Raw genomic sequence first — 17,739 nt, forward strand, 5'->3', positions numbered from 1 at the left:
GAGCGTACTAAGCATATTGAGATGGACTGCCATTACGTGCATGATGAATACCTAAGAGGAACCATAGCACTACCTTACGTCACATCTGAGTACCAGTTGGCGGACTTCTTCACTAAGGCCCTTGCTGCTCCTCGTTTTTTGTTTCTCCTTAACAAGCTTTCGGTTATATCCCCGTAAAGCTTGAGGGAGGGTGTTAAAATACATGTAATTCATATATATTTATATATATATATATATGTTTAAAATACCCGATAGGGGTATTTTAGTCATTTCACAAGTACCCGATAGGGGTACTTGTTTTCCTTCTTTTATTTTCCTTTTTGTTTTTTGTATTTTATATTTTTTATTTTATGTTTTTTTGCTCACACAAAGGGGCCCCACCATGGAGTCGATGGGGCCCCCAACGGTCACATTTGTGACCGTTGGGGGCTCCCAACGACTACATGGGGAGCCCCTAGGTGGCTCTCCTTTTAAGGCCTTTTGGCCATCCCCCCTCTCCTTCTTTTGTGTATAAATAGGGGTGAACCCCTCTTGTATTTTTCACTTATGAGAGCTCTCTCTCTTTTCAATAAGAGACTTTTATATTTTTATGTTGAGTTGTCTCTTGTGGGTTTGGGTGTTAGCCCTTTTGTTTGTTCATTAGTGGATGTTGTAAGTGCTTAATGCACTCTTTTCTTTTCTGCATATTTCATTACAGAGAATACCTTAAGAATATGCAAGAAAAAGTTTGAATGATGACACAAGAAGAGAAAACTATTCGTGAATATTACAATGGGTTGTCCGAACTTTGTGGAGAACTTTTCCTTTTAGAACCAAAGTGGCATTGTGCCGAAGACATCGAGATTCGTCAGAAACAACTCGATGCTGAACATTTTTACCAGTTAATCACTGGATTAAGGCCAGAATTTGAAACCACTAAATCGGCCCTCCTTCACCGGGAAAAAATTCCTTCTATTGTTGAAACTATTGAAGAGTTAACAATGGAAGAAAATCGTCTTCGGAAAGGTTCTTCAAAAATTGAAGATGATTCCGTTTTAGCCGTCTAGACCAGGGAATCATGTTCGATCATATAGGCCTCCTCACTTTAACCGACAAAATGGTGACTATGATAAGAAGAAAGTTATTTGTCATCACTGTCTTGAACCGAGACACTACAGGCCAGAATGTCCCAAACTTAAGGAGTTGAGAGAAAAAAGAGTTGCAATTGCTGGATCGGAGCCTAAAGATCAGGATGCATCAGTTTCCTTGGCCTAACTAATAAAGATTCTTCAGTCTCTCATCAAAGGTGCCTCTTCTTCATCTGAAGCTTCAACCGACGCAACAGTCTCATCTTTTTCTGATCCAGGTAAAATTTTTTGGCTCCTTGACTCTGGTGCATCTTTTCATATGACCCCAAATAATCAAAGTCTATCCAAATGTGTTAAAAATAAAACAAGTGTGCCAAAGGTCTTTACTGCTGACGGGACTTCTCCTGAAATAGAAGGAATATGAAATTTTGAAAAAATTTATAAAACAAAGAAGTTTTATATTCCAGAAATTAGACATGTTCCCAAATTAAATTTAAATCTTTTATCTGTATCTGAAATTTCTGATTATGGGTGTAATATTTCCTTTTCTTCTCATGGTTGTTGGGTACAAGATCGCCAGTCAGTCAAGCTGATTGAGAAAGACCATAGAGAAGGAGGACTCTATTACATGGATTTTTTGAAAATGCCGAAGAAAGCTTTTTGTTATAATATTCTGAAAATAGAGTTGGAACTGTGGCATAAGAGACTTGGTCCTCCACATATAGCCAAAATCCAACATTTTTCAAATCTAGAAAAATTTTGTAACTCTGAATCATTTGATTATAAAGATTGTATTCTCGGCAAAATGAAAAGATTACCATTTCAGAACAGAACATTTTTCTCTTCAAGACCACTTGAATTAATACACTCGGATGTTTGGGGTCTTGCACCAGTAATTTCTAAAGGAGGATTTGTTTACTATGTTATTTTTGTCGATGATTTCTCCCGACATACATGGATTTACTTTTTCAAACATAAGTCTGAAATATTTTCATAATTTCAAACTTTTCATAATATGGTTAAAAACAAATTTCAAAATGATATTGCTATTTTTTGCACAGATTCAGGGGAAGAGTTTTTATTCATAGATTTTCAAAATTATCTTAAATTGCATGGCATCACACATCAAAGATCTTGTCCTTATACACCTCAACAAAATGGACTGGCAGAACGAAAACATCGTCATATTATAGAAACCACTAGGACTTTATTAAATAGCAAATCAAGTCTCGAAAGACTTTTGGGCAGAAGCTGCCTTAACTGACACCTATCTCATTAATAGGATGCCATCTTCTTCGTTACAAAATATCACTCCCATTGAAAAACTTATGAACATTTCTCCATACTACTCTAGACTAAGAATATTTGGGTTCAAATGTTTCATATTTATTGATAAAAATAATAAACTTTCCCCTCGTGCGATTCCCTGTGCCTTTTTAGGATATGCTGAAAATCAGAAAGGTTATAGATGTTTTGACTTTAAAAATGATAGACTATATGTGTCTAGAAATGTTTCTTTTCTTGAAAAGGAGAGCTTCTTTGATTTTAGAAAATTAAAAGACGTCACTGAGTACTCCTTTTTGCTAGATCTAACATCAACATCTGATGAATATGACCTTGACTGTAACTTTGATGATGATCAAAGAATTATTGATCTTAATCATAATGTTGAAAATGAAGAAATTCATAGGGATACTAGTATTCAATATTCCAAGCAACAAGAGTCTAATCCTCCATGTGCACTTGAAAAATATTCTAACATTCCAACTAAACAATCATCCCGAGTCTCGAGGCCTCCAGGAAAGTTTGTATCATACAAGTCTTTCTCACCCACATATAGGGCATTTATTGCATTAATTCACTCATGTGAAGAACCATCCACATATTTTCAAGCAAAAAATGATATCAAATGGAAAGAAGCCATGGAAGCTGAATTAGATGCACTTGAAAAGGCTTCTACATCGACTATTCAAGATCTTCCTCTAGGGAAGAAAACTATAAGATGTCGATGGGTTTATAAAATTAAAACCAAGAGTGATGATACTCTTGAAAGATATAAAGCACGATTAGTAGCCAATGGTTATGCCCAAGAATATGAGATTGATTATGAAGAAACCTTTGCTCCAGTGGCTCGTATGACAACTGTCTGAACCTTAATTGCCTTAGCTTTTTTCAAAAAATGGTCTTTTTTTCAAATGAACGTCAAAAATGTTTTTTTAAATAGAAAGTTAGTTGAAGAAGTATACATGGAACCCCCTCCTGGTCTAAGTATTTCTAAGGGTAAAGTATTTCACTTAGAAAAAACTCTTTATGGACTTAAATAAGCACCGAAAGCTTGGTATGATTGATATTGGTTTTCAATTCTTTTTAACAGACACTGCTTTGTTTATTAAGAATTCTGATGCAGGGATCATTGTGCTTCTTCTCTATGTGGATGATATGATCATCACCGGAAGTGATAAACAGAGAGTTGAAACGATCAAAACACTTCTTAAATCTCATTTTGAAATGACTGATTTAGTCTTGTTGAGATATTTTTTATGCATTGAAGTTGCTTATTCTCCTAGAGGATATTTATTTTCTCAGACTAAATTTGCTTTTGATATTGTTTTCAGGTCTGGTATTACTGATGATAAGAAAGTCGACGCTCCAGAAGTTAATATTAAAATGAAGATTGATGATGAAGAACTTCTTGCAGACAGCTTGTCGGGGCACTTTCCTATCTATCCATTACCAGATCAAATATAGCACATGTTGTTCACACAGTAAGTCAATTTCAACATGCTCCTACTTCTATTCATATGGGAGCAGTCATGCGTATTATCAGATAGATCCAGTCCTCTCTTTCACGAGGACTTTTCTTATCTTCCTCCTCTTCTCTTGATTTAATTGCATATACTGATGCTTATTGAGGAGGTGATCTTAATAACAGACACTCAACCACTGTTTTTTGTGTTTTTTTAGGGGAATCATTGATCTCGTGGAGGTGTAAAAAGCAGCAGAAGGTGTCTCTCTTATCCACCGAAGCTCAATACAGAGCCATGACAACCACGACCATGAAAGTAGTTTGGCTTTGACGACTGCTTGCTGACATGGGAGCTGAAGCAACAAAGGCTTCACAAATATGTTGTGACAACAAAAGTGCGATCTACAATGCCAGTAACAGAACATTTCACGAATGCACCAAACACATCGAAATGTATTGTCACTACGTCAAAGAAGAATATCTACACGAAATAATTGATCTGCCATATGTCACTTTAGAATATCAGTTAGCCGACTTCTTTACAAAGCCTCTCGCTGCTCCCCGATTTCACTTTTTCTTAGACAAACTTTCGCTCATTGTACCGTAAGTTTGAGGGAGAGTGTTAAAATGTAAAACTGTACATATATATAATAATAATATTATATATATAAATATATTTTTTATTTCTTTCTTTTCTGTAACTTTTTTTTCTTTATTTTTATTTTTTGTCTTTATGTCATCTAGTTCAGTTTGAACTAGAATTGACAGTTGCTAGTCAAGTCCCGTCCAGACTTGACTAGCAATAGAGTTGTTATACACAGTCCAACGGCTCTATTTAGAGCCGTTGGACTGTGTTCAACAACTCTATTGAGTCCTCCTCTTTCTGCTGTGTATATAAAGGGGTGCAGTCCCTCTTGTATTCTATTCTATTGCTTCTTAAGCAATTGGTTTTTCATATCAATAAAAAATACCTTTTTTATTTTAATTTTGTTTTTAGTCATACCCTTTTTTAAGGGTTATGCTTTAGTGTCATTCTTGACACTTTCCCTTGTGAATTTAAGCTCGTGTTTCATAGATCCCTATTTCATTTCATCATGCACACAATGAACATCCACATCATCATTCTCATGCATGTCAAAAACATGATTGACATCATCATGTTTATTAACTAAATAAAAAAGATAGGAATACTCATAATCTTAGGCTCAACCTTATCAAATTCATTTTCCTTTTCAAGAAAAGTAACATTTCTTGAAACATAAAGTTTGTCTTTTTCAATCTCATAACATCTATATCCTTTTTTATTTTTTGTATATTGCAAAAATACACAAAGAATAACTTTTGTGCAAAGTTTGTTATTTTTGTTTGTAAGAACAAAACATTTACAATAAAAAAACTCTTAATCTTTTGTATTCAGAGGAGTTTTAAAAAAAAATTCTATGTGAGAAACGTTTTCAAGAATAGTTGAAGGCATTCTATTAATCAAATAAACGGTTGTAAGAGCGGCTTCTGCCCAAATTTTTTTAAGAAAAATTCTTGAGATAAGTAAAGTTCTAGTGGTTTCAATAATATGTCTATGTTTTCTTTTGGCTAAGTCATTTTGTTGTGGAGTGTTGGGACATGATCATTGATGTATAATTTCATGGTCATCAAGATAGTTTTTGAAAACCTTTGACAAGAATTGTCCTCTACAATCAGATCTAAAGATCTTAATGTTTGCTTTAAATTGATTTTTAATATAATTGTGAAATGTTTGAAAACAATCAAACACTTCGAATTTGAGTCTATGAAAGTATATCTATGTATGTCTACTATAATCATTCACAAATATGACATAATATGATACTCCTCCTTTATACATTACCGGTGTTTGTCCTCATATATTCGAATGCATTAACTCAAATGGTTCTTTAGAAACAAGATGTCTAGATCCAAAAGGTAAGGATTTTATTTTTTCAAGAATGCAATCTTTACAAACCAGATCCTTTTCATTACAATTTTCAAAGAATGAAAAAAATGTAATTTTAACATACTTGGATGTCTTAATCTCTTATTCCAATTTTCTATGTCTTTCTTTTCAACAAAATTACAAAAAGTTTGATTTGATAACTCTAGGTTGTCCATGAAGTAGAAATCCCCACTTTTATGGCCTCGCCCAATCGGCCTCTCGGACTAGAGATCTTGCACCAAGCAACAACTAGATGAAAAAGAGACCCTAAACCCATGGTCAACTATTTGAGAAACAAATAGGAGATTCATATTCAATTTTGGTACTACTCTAATGTTTGACACATAAAAGGTTTGAGTATTTTTTGGAAAATCTTTTAAAATTTCAAAACTTTTGATTTTTAAGGAAGTTCCATCGGCAGTAGAAATATAAGAAACATTGGGGTTAATATGACATTCAGATAGTATGGACTCATTAAGAGTCATATGAAAAGATGCATCAGAATCAAGAACCTAAGAAGTCTTACCGGGACGTGGATACGACTGCACTGGAGAGAGAAGAAGATTGGTTCTTGAGTTGTGGTTGAAGTGCATCTACTAGTTGAGTGAGTGACATAAATCCAATACTTTTGAAGCCTTCATCTACACCACCTTTCTTGAATGATGGTCCCACAGAAGCCACTTTCTTTTCTTCTCTTCTATCTTCTTTTCTACTCGGGCAAAAGTGCTTGATGTGGCCTGATTTATTAAAAAAATAACATATGATCTTGGGTTCATAATCATTGGTGTTTCTTCCGAAATGAGGAGGCTTGTAGGTCCGAGTGTTGTTTCTAGGCCTAGATATAGCAAGGTTGAAGTCTTCATCCTTGGATGAGATAAGTTTCTTTAGCCTATTTTCCTCCACAGTTAATTCTTCTATATTTTCAACCATGGAAGGAATATCTCCTCTACGAAGGAGAGCATACTTAGTTCCCTTAAATTTGGGTCTAAGGCCGTTTACAAATTGATAAAAGTGCTTCATAATGACTTGTTTTTTACGGAGCTCAATGTCTATAGGGCAATGTCACTTGGGCTCTAAGAGAGCTAACTCATCTCAAAGGAGAGATAGAGCATTATAGTATGAGTTTTGACTCATCTAAATGTCATAATCGTGGAGTGACCTATTTTTCATTCCTTCCATCTCCTCTCATAATCAGCAACGGCTTTGTGCATGTCGTCTCCTTGAAGTGCAACTTATTTTCCATTGTCATTCTTGGTGATTATGAGTTTTAGCTCATTTTCAGTGTCATTCACCAAACCCCATAGCCCTTTACTCCATATGTGATGTTTCACTATTGAAGCCCACGTCACATAGTTGGAATCATCAAGTCTCACAAGAATGGTGGTGATGGTCTCACAATTCTCCTCCATAATAGTGACCAAGAGAGAGAGAGAGAGAGAGAGAGAGAGAGAGAGAGAGAGAGAGAGAGAGAGAGAGAGAGAGAGAGAGAGAGAGAGAGTCGAAGCTCTCTTGACACCACGAGTCCATGATCATAAGACACAAACTCAGGTTCACACGAGCAACTTGTCCACAAAAGTCAAGATCCCAAAGCTTTGATACCATGTAATGAAATCAAAGAGCTCTCACACACCTCACACAAGAGGCGAAAAACAACACACAATGGGTTCAAACACAAGAGCCACTAAGGGTCAAAGAGAAAATCACTCAACACTTAAAAAATAATATCTTTATTGAAGGACAAATTCACATAAAATGCATAGATTACAAAAGGACAAGAAGTTCCTATTTATATACACAAGAGGGAAAGACATGGCCCATAATAGCTGTTGGGGCTGTGTGGTCTTTTCACCATATTGTCCTCAGCAATAAATAAAAGGACAAAACATAAAAAATACAGAAAAATACAAAATATCAACTCTGCCCCTAATGGGCAGAACCTATTACACATGCAAAATGACCAAAATACCCCTATAGGGTATTCCCTATTACAAGATTAGAAACACACACACACACACACACACACACACATATATATATATATATATATATATATATATATATATATATATATATATATGTACTACACAAGAACTAGATTTTAACAATTGGATATGCGTGGGCTCCACACACATCTGTAAGCTATAAGGATAGTCAAATGTTTGCTAGAATTTTTATAAAGTCAATGAGCTTTACTATATTGTATACACTTTAGGTAGTATCTAACACACACAGACACACAAACACGTACACTCGTATTGGTCTCAACAGCTGCACCTCCATAATACCAAATCTTGAGTTATTGTAGGTTTTTAGCAAATCTCAGGGAAATCTTGGCATTTGAAAAGTTAAAAACATAGTGTAATGCAAGAAAAAGAAAATAAATGGTTTTTGTTTTTGGAAAAAAATGTAAAGGTAGAAGAGATGAGGAAACAAAAAGATAAAGATTAAGGATGAAGACAGTGACTCAACTCATTTGGTCTTAATTTAGGACTTGGTTGGGTCAAACTAGTGACTCAACTGGGTTTTGGTAGCATTTATTTTATATATATAAATTGTATAAATATATTATATTATTGGAAAATTTGTATAAAATGGCAATAATATTCATCACTTGAAAATGTTAACTTATACATAATAATTTGGTAGCATTTACTTATGCTGTGTTTTTAGCTTTTTAAGGGGTTGTTTTTAAGGTGGTCAAGATTTCAAAAGATATCTTCACAATAAGTTGTTTCCAACCCGATTTTTTAAAGTGGAACTATATTTTAAAATAATCATTTCAAAAGAGGACCTTAAACTCTAAATATTGAGTTGTAATTAGTAGCTTACTAGGCAGTGGTAGCTCATTACATAGTTATTATGCTTTTTCAGAGTGAAACTGGTTGGTAGTAGTTGCAAGGCTTTGGAAGAACAATCTGGTTTACGTGGATGAGAGCATTGGAAAAGAAGATCAAGGATTTTGGTTGAAGTAGTCTTTTTTGAATTTTTAGTTGTAATTTTGAGGACAATGTGCTTGTTCAAATGGCATAGTTTGATATGTAATGAAGGATGTAGAGTTGGGGAAAATATTTAAATAAATAGAAGTGTGTTTGCTCTGAAAAGTTCCTTTTCATGATTTTCTCTATAGCTCTATGTGTGTGGGTGCCATGGATTTTTGAAGTCTACAATTATAAAGGAATAATTTGCAATGAAAGTCACTCACCCGAGAAGTGACCATGGTTTGGGCATGTTTCGGAAGCGTGACAGTATTTGCTGTATCTTGATTTTGTTCTTGACCTTCTGTTTGTTGGTGACTTCTTGTCTCCTTTTGCTCTCTCGTTCTTGATAATTTTTCCTTTACTGCTTCTAAGAAAATATTTATTGGAATCTAATTCATTATGTTGATATCGGATACAAGCCTACGGTTTATCAGCACAATCATTTGGGGAGAGGTGCACTCTATGTTGCTATCTAAAATTGAGGCCATCTATTTTGAGAATTTATTTCCGTCATGTTGTGCCATATGCATCTCCTATGTTCCAAACTGTGATATACTATGTCTAGAAAACTTCTCCTTTTTGCATGGTCTCCTTCATCAACTATACTTAATCTTTCTGTCATCACACTGCTGGCTATTGTGAAGTGGAGTTAAGTGTATCACAAATTACTTTCATGACACATTTGCATTTCTAGGTTTCTTGTGGTGATGTATACCATTTCTTTTTGCCCTGTTAAATCATGAAGTTCCTTTACCATTTATATTATTGTTTAATGCTTGTCTGCTTGTTATTTCTGTAGGTAGATCCTGAGCTTGCTATGGCAGAAGCAGACAAAGTTGAAGATGATGAGGACTTGAGGAAGAAGCTTTGGCTTATGGTAGCAAAGCATGTCATTGAACAGGAAAAGGGAGCGAAAAGGGAGAATATACGGAAGGCTATAGCATTTCTAAAGGAAACTGATGGTCTTTTAAAGATAGAAGATATTTTGCCATTCTTTCCCAACTTTGCTCTCATTGATGATTTCAAGGTAAGATGATGCCAAACACTTCATATTAATGGACAAAGATATGTGAAAGTTGACTGTGTTTTTAACTACCATTGTCTGAAAGTTGACCGTCTTTAACTACCATTAGTTGGTATTGAATCTCACAGCATGGAATTAGTGCCACTACAAGAATAATAATTCAGATGTTGATTTGTGTGACAAATACCGACTGAAACTTTTTTTTCCCTTTCTGCATTGGTAGCACCGTATTGTTAAATAGTTTGACTGATGGACGGGTCAAGTCATTGAATTCTGTTGTATATTCCTAGTATGGAGAATATAAATGAAAATAGAGTGAAAGATAAGGAAAAAAGTGAAAAAGAATAGATCCCAACTTATGACCTTTGTTACTAATATAATCTGATCCAACTATTGTGACCAGGTTGGATTTTATATTATCTATCTCTTGGATTGAATGCTTCAGTGCATATTCCGTTTCTTTATTCACTCCTGATGTGCCTTTTCTCTAATTCAGAAAATTTTACAGATTTATAAAGTCTATTGTAGAACTATCACCAGGTTTTGCACTATCATTTCTTATTTTGAATAATGTTTTTGGGAATTGCTTTGAATATGTTATGGAATTATTATCTTGTTGATGCTTGGGTCCATTACATTTTCATGCATGATTATGTGTTTTGATGTGCAACTCCATGCTCTATCTTGGTCCCTGTGGTTGATGTAGTTTTAGGAATTTACTTTGTCTTCTGCTGTTGGTTATTCAGATATAGCTGACTGCTGGTTTTCTCAAGAAAGGTATTGTTTCCAGGTCTATTCATGTGTGTTTTGGACTCAAGAATACATTTTCATGGTACATTAGGCTGGTGGATACTCTAAGCCTGTATTGGCTGTAGAATCATCAAGCTGAATTATTGGGAGCTGGTTGCTGTTGTAGCATGCTTTCTCTGTTTTTGATGAATTTGCTTAGGGACTTTCTTTATATGCACTTGTCTTACTTCAGCTGGTGATTCGAAATTGTTTGATGTCTTTGTCATGATAAAAATGCAATTGACTGCTTAGTCTCTAAATTTTAATATATTTGTGTCTATTTCAGCCCTTTTTGGTGTCTCTATATGAAGTATGACTCAGTTCTAAGATGCTTGTAATTCGGTTTCTATGGCTTAGGATGGTTCTTTGATTTTTTATTTTTGGCTTCTTTATTCATTCTTGATTTATATATGCTAAACTGCCCTTGAGATTGCAGAACTTGCTTCTGCTCTCAATCTTTCTTTTTGTACTGTTTTAGGCTTCCATATGTTCATGTTTCTTGGCTAGTCAGAATTTCCCGTCAGTTTGTCACATTGCTGATCGTGATTATATTGTTATTACTTCTTGTAATTGTTGGGAATAAGGTTTCCAATCTAGAAGTAAATTGTAACTGGTAGATGTAAGTTAGAGATCTTTATCATGTGGGTAGTCCTCTCTTAGCTTTTGCATCTGCTATATGTACATCCCATAGTTACCTGAAGCTTCTTAGATAGGTGGGAAGCACGCTTTCTAGAAACTCGCTTCGGAACCGCGATACTCCTTGCTTCCGAAACTTGATGAGAATCTCGATTCTCCCGCGCTTCTCCTATGCTTTTCTCATGCTTTGTCCATAGGGGTGTCAGCGGGTCGAGTTTGGTTCAGACTCAGGTGGAGCCTGACTTGGACCCGATTTTCGGGTATGGTATCAGGTCCAGACCCAGGTCTAACTAGGGAGCGGAAGAGGGAAACGATACGGGAAGCGGAAGCGAGGCATTTATAATTTATACGAAGCGGGAAACAAAGTTTCAATTTAAAAGCGGAATATGAATAAAAAATGAAGTAATATGGAATCAAACAAGAAACAAATAAAAACTAAAATAAAATTGATCATTCTTATATTTCATAATTTTTCTGTAAAAGAGTTAAATTTTTGTTAAAATCTAACAATGATGGTTACCAATTTAAAGAAAGTACATGAAAAGTGAGTGAAAGCGTGAGAGAAAATACATGAAAAAGATGAAAAGAAATGTGAGAAAAGCATATTGTATGCATAGATCATGTGTATGAGAAGCATAGAGGAAGCGTGGGGGAATCGAACTTCCCATGAAGTTTCGGAAGTGAGGAGTATCGCGCTTCCGAAGCGAGTTTCCGGGAAGCGAGCTTCCCACCTACCTAAGAAGCTTCCGGTAACTCTGAGAAAAACCATACCCGGACCCGATAAGAACTACATGAACTAGACCCGGATCATACCTGGTAAAACCATATTTTTTATAATTTTTACATTGAAAATTTGTGGGTCTTAATCGGAACTCGGTCCGTGTCCAAGGCTGGTATAAAATTTCACAAACTATACCCAGGTCCATGTATTAATCGGACCTTCGGGTCTGGACCCGGGTCTTAATCAGGTCTTATTATTTATCACCATAACCGGACCCTATAGGGTTTGGTTCGGGTCAGTTCGGGTAAATCCGATCCGTTGACACCCCTATTTGTCCATGTTGCTTATATGTTGTCTAGTGCTTCTTTCCATGCTTTTTGTGTTTCCTCTCATGATTTACACTCACTTCCCACATGCTTTTTCTAAATTGGTAGTCATCATTTTTAGATTTTGACAATAAATTAATTCTTATACAAAAAAAATCATGAAATTTGAGTAGTTTTTATTTTAGTTTTTTTTTTGGCATCCATCTGATTCTCATTCAATTCTTGTATCACTTCCTTTTTATTCCTTGTTTCTCACTTCCTATAAATTTTAGACTACCTTGCTTCTATTGTTTCTCGCTTCCACTTCCTAGTCTAGCAACCTTGTTTCATCCACCTTGTTTATGATGTGCTACTGTACGATGAGACATCCTATTTCATCTAGGTATTGCTAATGCGTATCTACCAATCAACTTCACATTTCTAATTGTTTTTGTGTAACTTAGAGATTTGTTAGATCACTTTGTGTTGACTACCATCCTTGTCCATTGCATGTCCTCAGCTTTAGAAGTCGAGCTTCCCTGATCTCTTATATTGAGAGGTAAAACCAGAGGTACTCATAACCCTTTGTCATCTGTATCCATACTAATGTCTTCATTTGCGTCTCTCTTTTCCTGGGCTCTCTAAACCATATCAGGTTGCCCTTCCATGTTGGTGTTCTTGCAGGTCTTCTGTAACTTGCCCAAACCATAGGTTGCAGTAGGTGGAATGACAAAAATATGTAACTATGTTTCATTCTTTTCTTTGGTATTCTAATCTTTTAATGGAAATGTTTTAACAAAAGTTTTTCTTACTAGTATCCAACCATGTTTAGAGGAAACTTGTCAATTGCCCTTTTTGTTGGTGCTACTCCAAGGCATGCTGTTGTCTCGTTCTTTTTATTACCTTGTAGTTCTGTCTTAACATATACATTTTAGCTGCATGAACTCTTGTTTCTTTTTGCTCTTCTTTGATTCAGCACCTTATACCACATATTCAAGCAAAGAGAAGCAAGAAGAGAGTGAAAGGCACAAAATTACTTCATTTGCGCCAAAAGAATGAGTGTTACATCATATATATCAAAACAATAGAGTTCCAGCCATGAGAGAGAGAGCAAAAAAGAAGATGAGAACAGAAACTTCATTGAGAGAAATGAAAGAATACAACCATATATGGAGGATGTTTCTTCAAACCCACTTTAAGACCCAAACTGTTGACTCTACACTAGTAGATGAAGTACAAAAATACCCTTGTAAAGAATGTAATGTACACATAAATACGAAGAGCGGGTAACACACAAAATGTGATACGCATATTGTACATGAGTAACTCAACACTCCCCCTCAAACTTGAGATGATGCAAGAGTAATCATCTCTAAGTTTGAAAAGGAATATGCTAAAGTGCAATGGAGCAAGACTCTTGGTGAACACGTCTGCAATTTGTTCCTTAGAGCCTACATGCTCAAGAGAAATGACATCTTCACAGGCCCTCTTTGTATAGTGATAATTTATCTCATTATGTTTAGTCATTTCATGAAATTTCAGCTTCTTTGCAATATGAATGATACTCATATTGTCACAATATAAGGAGGTCCGACCATCGATAAGAACTCCCAACTCCCAATAGCCACCTTATCCATTAATCACAGTTGTAACCGGTGTCATTGCTCTGTATTCAGCCTTAGCTGTAGATAAGGCAACTCTTTGTTGCTTCTTACTTTTCCATGAGATTAGAGAGCTTTTAAGGAAAATACATAAGCCAATAGTAGAGAGACTATCTTGAATAGAACCTCCAAAATCAACATCAGAAAACGCTCTCATATCTGTGGAAGAGGATGATGAAAAGAGCATCCCATAGTGCATGGTGTCACTCACATATCTAACAATCTGAAGTACCACAACAAGATGAACCATCCTAAGGGAGCTCATAAATTAGTTGATATCTGGTTTGGATATAGTCAAATATATCAGGCTCTCGACTAACTGCCTATACGCCATTGGATCATCTAGCTCCACCCCATTTGAAGCTCTCAACTTTACATTAGCTTTCATAGAAGAAATAACCCTTTTTGAATCATCTATTAATCTTATATGGACTGCTTAAGCTTTCTTCTTATCTATGTATATTGTCCTTGCTAGCTCTCTCTCTCTCTCTCTCTCTCTCTCTCTCTATATATATATATATATATATATATCATCATCATCACCATCACCATCACCATCATCGTGTGCCTTGACCTTAGTAATCAAAAGCGCTAGGTGCGGCTTAGATGTGATGGCTCTTAAAAGGTTTAGTTGTCACCTAGGCGTCAACTACTGACCCACCCTTTTCTTTTTGCTGTAAAGATTAAAAAGAACCTAAAAACATGAAGAAGAGCTTCTCCTCCTACTGACGCTATTCTGATGCTTCTTAATAGGCCAGGTTTAATCTCCCCCTTCCAATCATACACATTAAAAATAAACAAAGAAAAACCTAGATGATGCCTAGGAAAGTGATCTCATCCGGTTCACCTTGGGACCCTAGGTGAGCTACTTCAGACTGCCAAGTGTATCCATGTCGAAGCTTGTACTTCAGGTGTTGGTGCTGGATGCTTTCCCATATACATCTTTTGCATACTCTCTCTCTATCTCTATCTACGCACAGAAATACACATGTATATATATGTATGTATCTATGTGTAGAAAATCATCTCTTTACTTTGACAAATGGACGTACCTGTACCTGTATCTATGACACTAGGAATCAGTCTCCTAAACATGTGGTGACTATTCGTACTGATGCCTAGATTGATTAGGCAGTCACCTAGTTGACTTGATTAAGTACCTAGGAGATAAAAGAAAGTTGTGGTCATATCTTACAATTCAAAGGCCAGCAACGATATTCTGTGTAGGTGCATGGAATAACTGGCTTATGAGTTGGATAGGCAGCACTTAGCACCATGAACAATGTGACAAACATAATAGGAATACAACCAGGTGATCAGGTGACAACAGAAAGATATTTCAATAAGTGACACGAAGGAACCTCGGATGAAGAGCATGAAATAAAGCTAAAAGCACATGTTAAAGGAAGTCACATGACAAGATAAACCGAAAGCACGTCTAACTAAATGAAGTGCTATGATGAGTTACCCAAAGTTTTTTACATGAAAGGTCATAAATAGTATCCCTTCTGGTTAATGTTATAGCCAAGGAAGGTGCAGATACAGATACTTTATCTCTACACTTCTGAAGAACCCAATGGGAAGAACTCAATTTATTACATATTGATTGGGCAAAATGTGATATATTGAAAGAAATGTCAAACGCAATCTTAACCTAGAAGCGAAAGAGTCACAAATATTGGTTTCATGATGAGTCTGGCTAGGATTTACTATTGGTGAATTTAAAAATAAGTTGTTTTCTTGTGAATATTTCTAGTTTGTTTTTTTAAATAACTCATCTTAACATGAGTTTGAAAGGGGTAAGGTGTCAATGCTCATTTGTCCATTGGAGGTCATTCTTCTTTTTATTCTTTTCTATTTCTAGGGAATCGAGGAATGTGTTTTTCATGTGATGTGTAATTTTATGTATTTAACATTGTTTCTCTCAAGGTTGCTAATGAGGTAAGCATGAATGTTTGGATTCCATGTGAAATCAAGAGCCGGAAGTGGGCAGGAAAACATTTTAGAAGCACAGTTATGCAAGATTTTACAACAGAGGATTAGAAGCATGATTAGTGGCTTGCTTTCCACATGCTTTATCTGAAACATGAAGCACATTTTCCATGTCATCAAAGTCTTTATGCTCTTTGCGAGCGTGTCTGTGTAACTTTAACTATTCATGGAAAAAATTGGTATATGGTTTCAAAACCAAATCAGTAACAAAGTGTGTGCTTCTGTCAAAAAAACCAAAAGGAAAGACGTAAAGTTAAAAATACAAAGAAGAGTCGGCATTGGAAATGTAAAGGTCCTGAAATATGCAGTCCATCAGCTTAAAGTTGAGCTTTATGCGGTGTTGTAGGATGTTAATGTCTGCATCCTTGTCAACATGCCGAGATGGACAGTTCTGGCTGGGAGGAGTCACCAGGAAACATAGATTATGATATTTGGTGCATTTTGTATAGCAACTATAGTTTGTTTTGGCTATATCTTGCATGATGTATGAATGCACATATGCATGTACATATACAAAATTTTTGGTACCTGAAGTGTTAAATCTTGTTTCTTGCAGGAGGCAATCTGTTCATCACTAGAGGATTACAACAAGCAAATTGAGATGTTGAAGCAGGAGATGAATGATGCAACACATGGAGCTGATAATATAAGAAGCGATATTAGTGCCCTTACTCAAAGATACGCTGTCATTGATCGTGATGAAGAATGTGGGGTATTGGTCTTTACACTTTGTCCCTATTTGTTCAAATTATGTGTCTATTCCCTTGGCTGATATTGTAAAAGTATCTTCAATAAGATACTATGATCAAGACCCCAATATTTTTGATAACAAATACATGCACACATGCACAATAAGAACACTTAGAGCACTTGTACACAAAAGCACAACTCACAAAATATCACAAATGCACAAAGACAAAAATGAATAACAAACTTTATAAATCACTTGGGCTTTGACCCAAAGCCACGAAGATACAATAGGGGGAATACCCCTTTTTATAGAGGAGGTGGATGCCTTGGAGGGGCTCCACTTCTAGTCGTTGGTGCCCCTCCAATGGTCACAAATGTGACCGTTGGAAGGAGCCCAACCACTAGATGGTGGGCCCCTCCAAGGTGTACACTACCTTTTACAAAATAAAAGGAAAATAAAGAATAAAAAGGAAAGGAATTAAAGAAAAATAATTACAACATATTCAAAAAATGAATGTGCAAAATGACTAAACTACCCCTACAACTATTATAAGAAATATATATATAGGTACATGTACATATATGTGCATGTATCTTTCTCTCTATGTAAAATATATATATAATTACATTGATTTGATATTACAATTTAATTGGCTGATATGTGAAGCTTTCAGCCTAGATGCCATATTCCAATCCATTCCACATCCTGTGGAACTCAAAGCCGTTAAGTTATATCTAGAGGAATTTGCCACCTCAGAATTTATGTTTCTTCCCAATGTGTTAGCTGGTGTATCATCTTTTCAGTTGTGGTGTCTGGTTGTAATGAAATATGCAAAAATACAAAACAAGGGCTATAAGATCATAAACATAAAGTGCACATGCACGTCCACAGGTCCAATTAAGGGACAATACAAGAGCACAGAGACACTACACATGCACTAAGTGCATTCGAAAAAATAAAATTTAAAAGAGGAACACAATATAAAATATATATATTTTATTAAGCATGAATGCTTAAGAGAAGTATTACAGAACAAGGGGGTTTACCCTATTTATACACGAGGTAGTCTCAAATAGAGCTGGTGGACTGTTCCAACAACTCTATTTGACTAGTCAACTCTATGTTGACTAGTTCAAAAAGAACCCAGCTCTATTTGGTCTCTCTATAAAAACAAAAAAGGA

The 17,739-nt window shown here is 35.5% G+C and overlaps 1 protein-coding gene across 1 annotated transcript in view; it reads left to right on the forward strand.

The window, feature by feature from the left end:
• The window catches only part of LOC149814650 (zinc ion binding protein), a 165,112-nt gene that overhangs the window by 124,936 nt on the left and 22,437 nt on the right, over positions 1 to 17,739 (forward strand). Inside the window, exons 19-20 of the mRNA XM_089990096.1 lie at positions 9,539 to 9,766; positions 16,424 to 16,579. Of these exons, the coding sequence (XP_089846222.1) occupies positions 9,539 to 9,766; positions 16,424 to 16,579 (384 nt within the window). The remainder of the gene's footprint in view (positions 1 to 9,538; positions 9,767 to 16,423; positions 16,580 to 17,739) is intronic.

This window comes from Nuphar pumila, chromosome 15 (genome assembly GCF_984573655.1).
Source record: "Nuphar pumila chromosome 15, dmNupPumi1.hap1.1, whole genome shotgun sequence".
NCBI classification, from domain to species: Eukaryota; Viridiplantae; Streptophyta; class Magnoliopsida; order Nymphaeales; family Nymphaeaceae; genus Nuphar; species Nuphar pumila.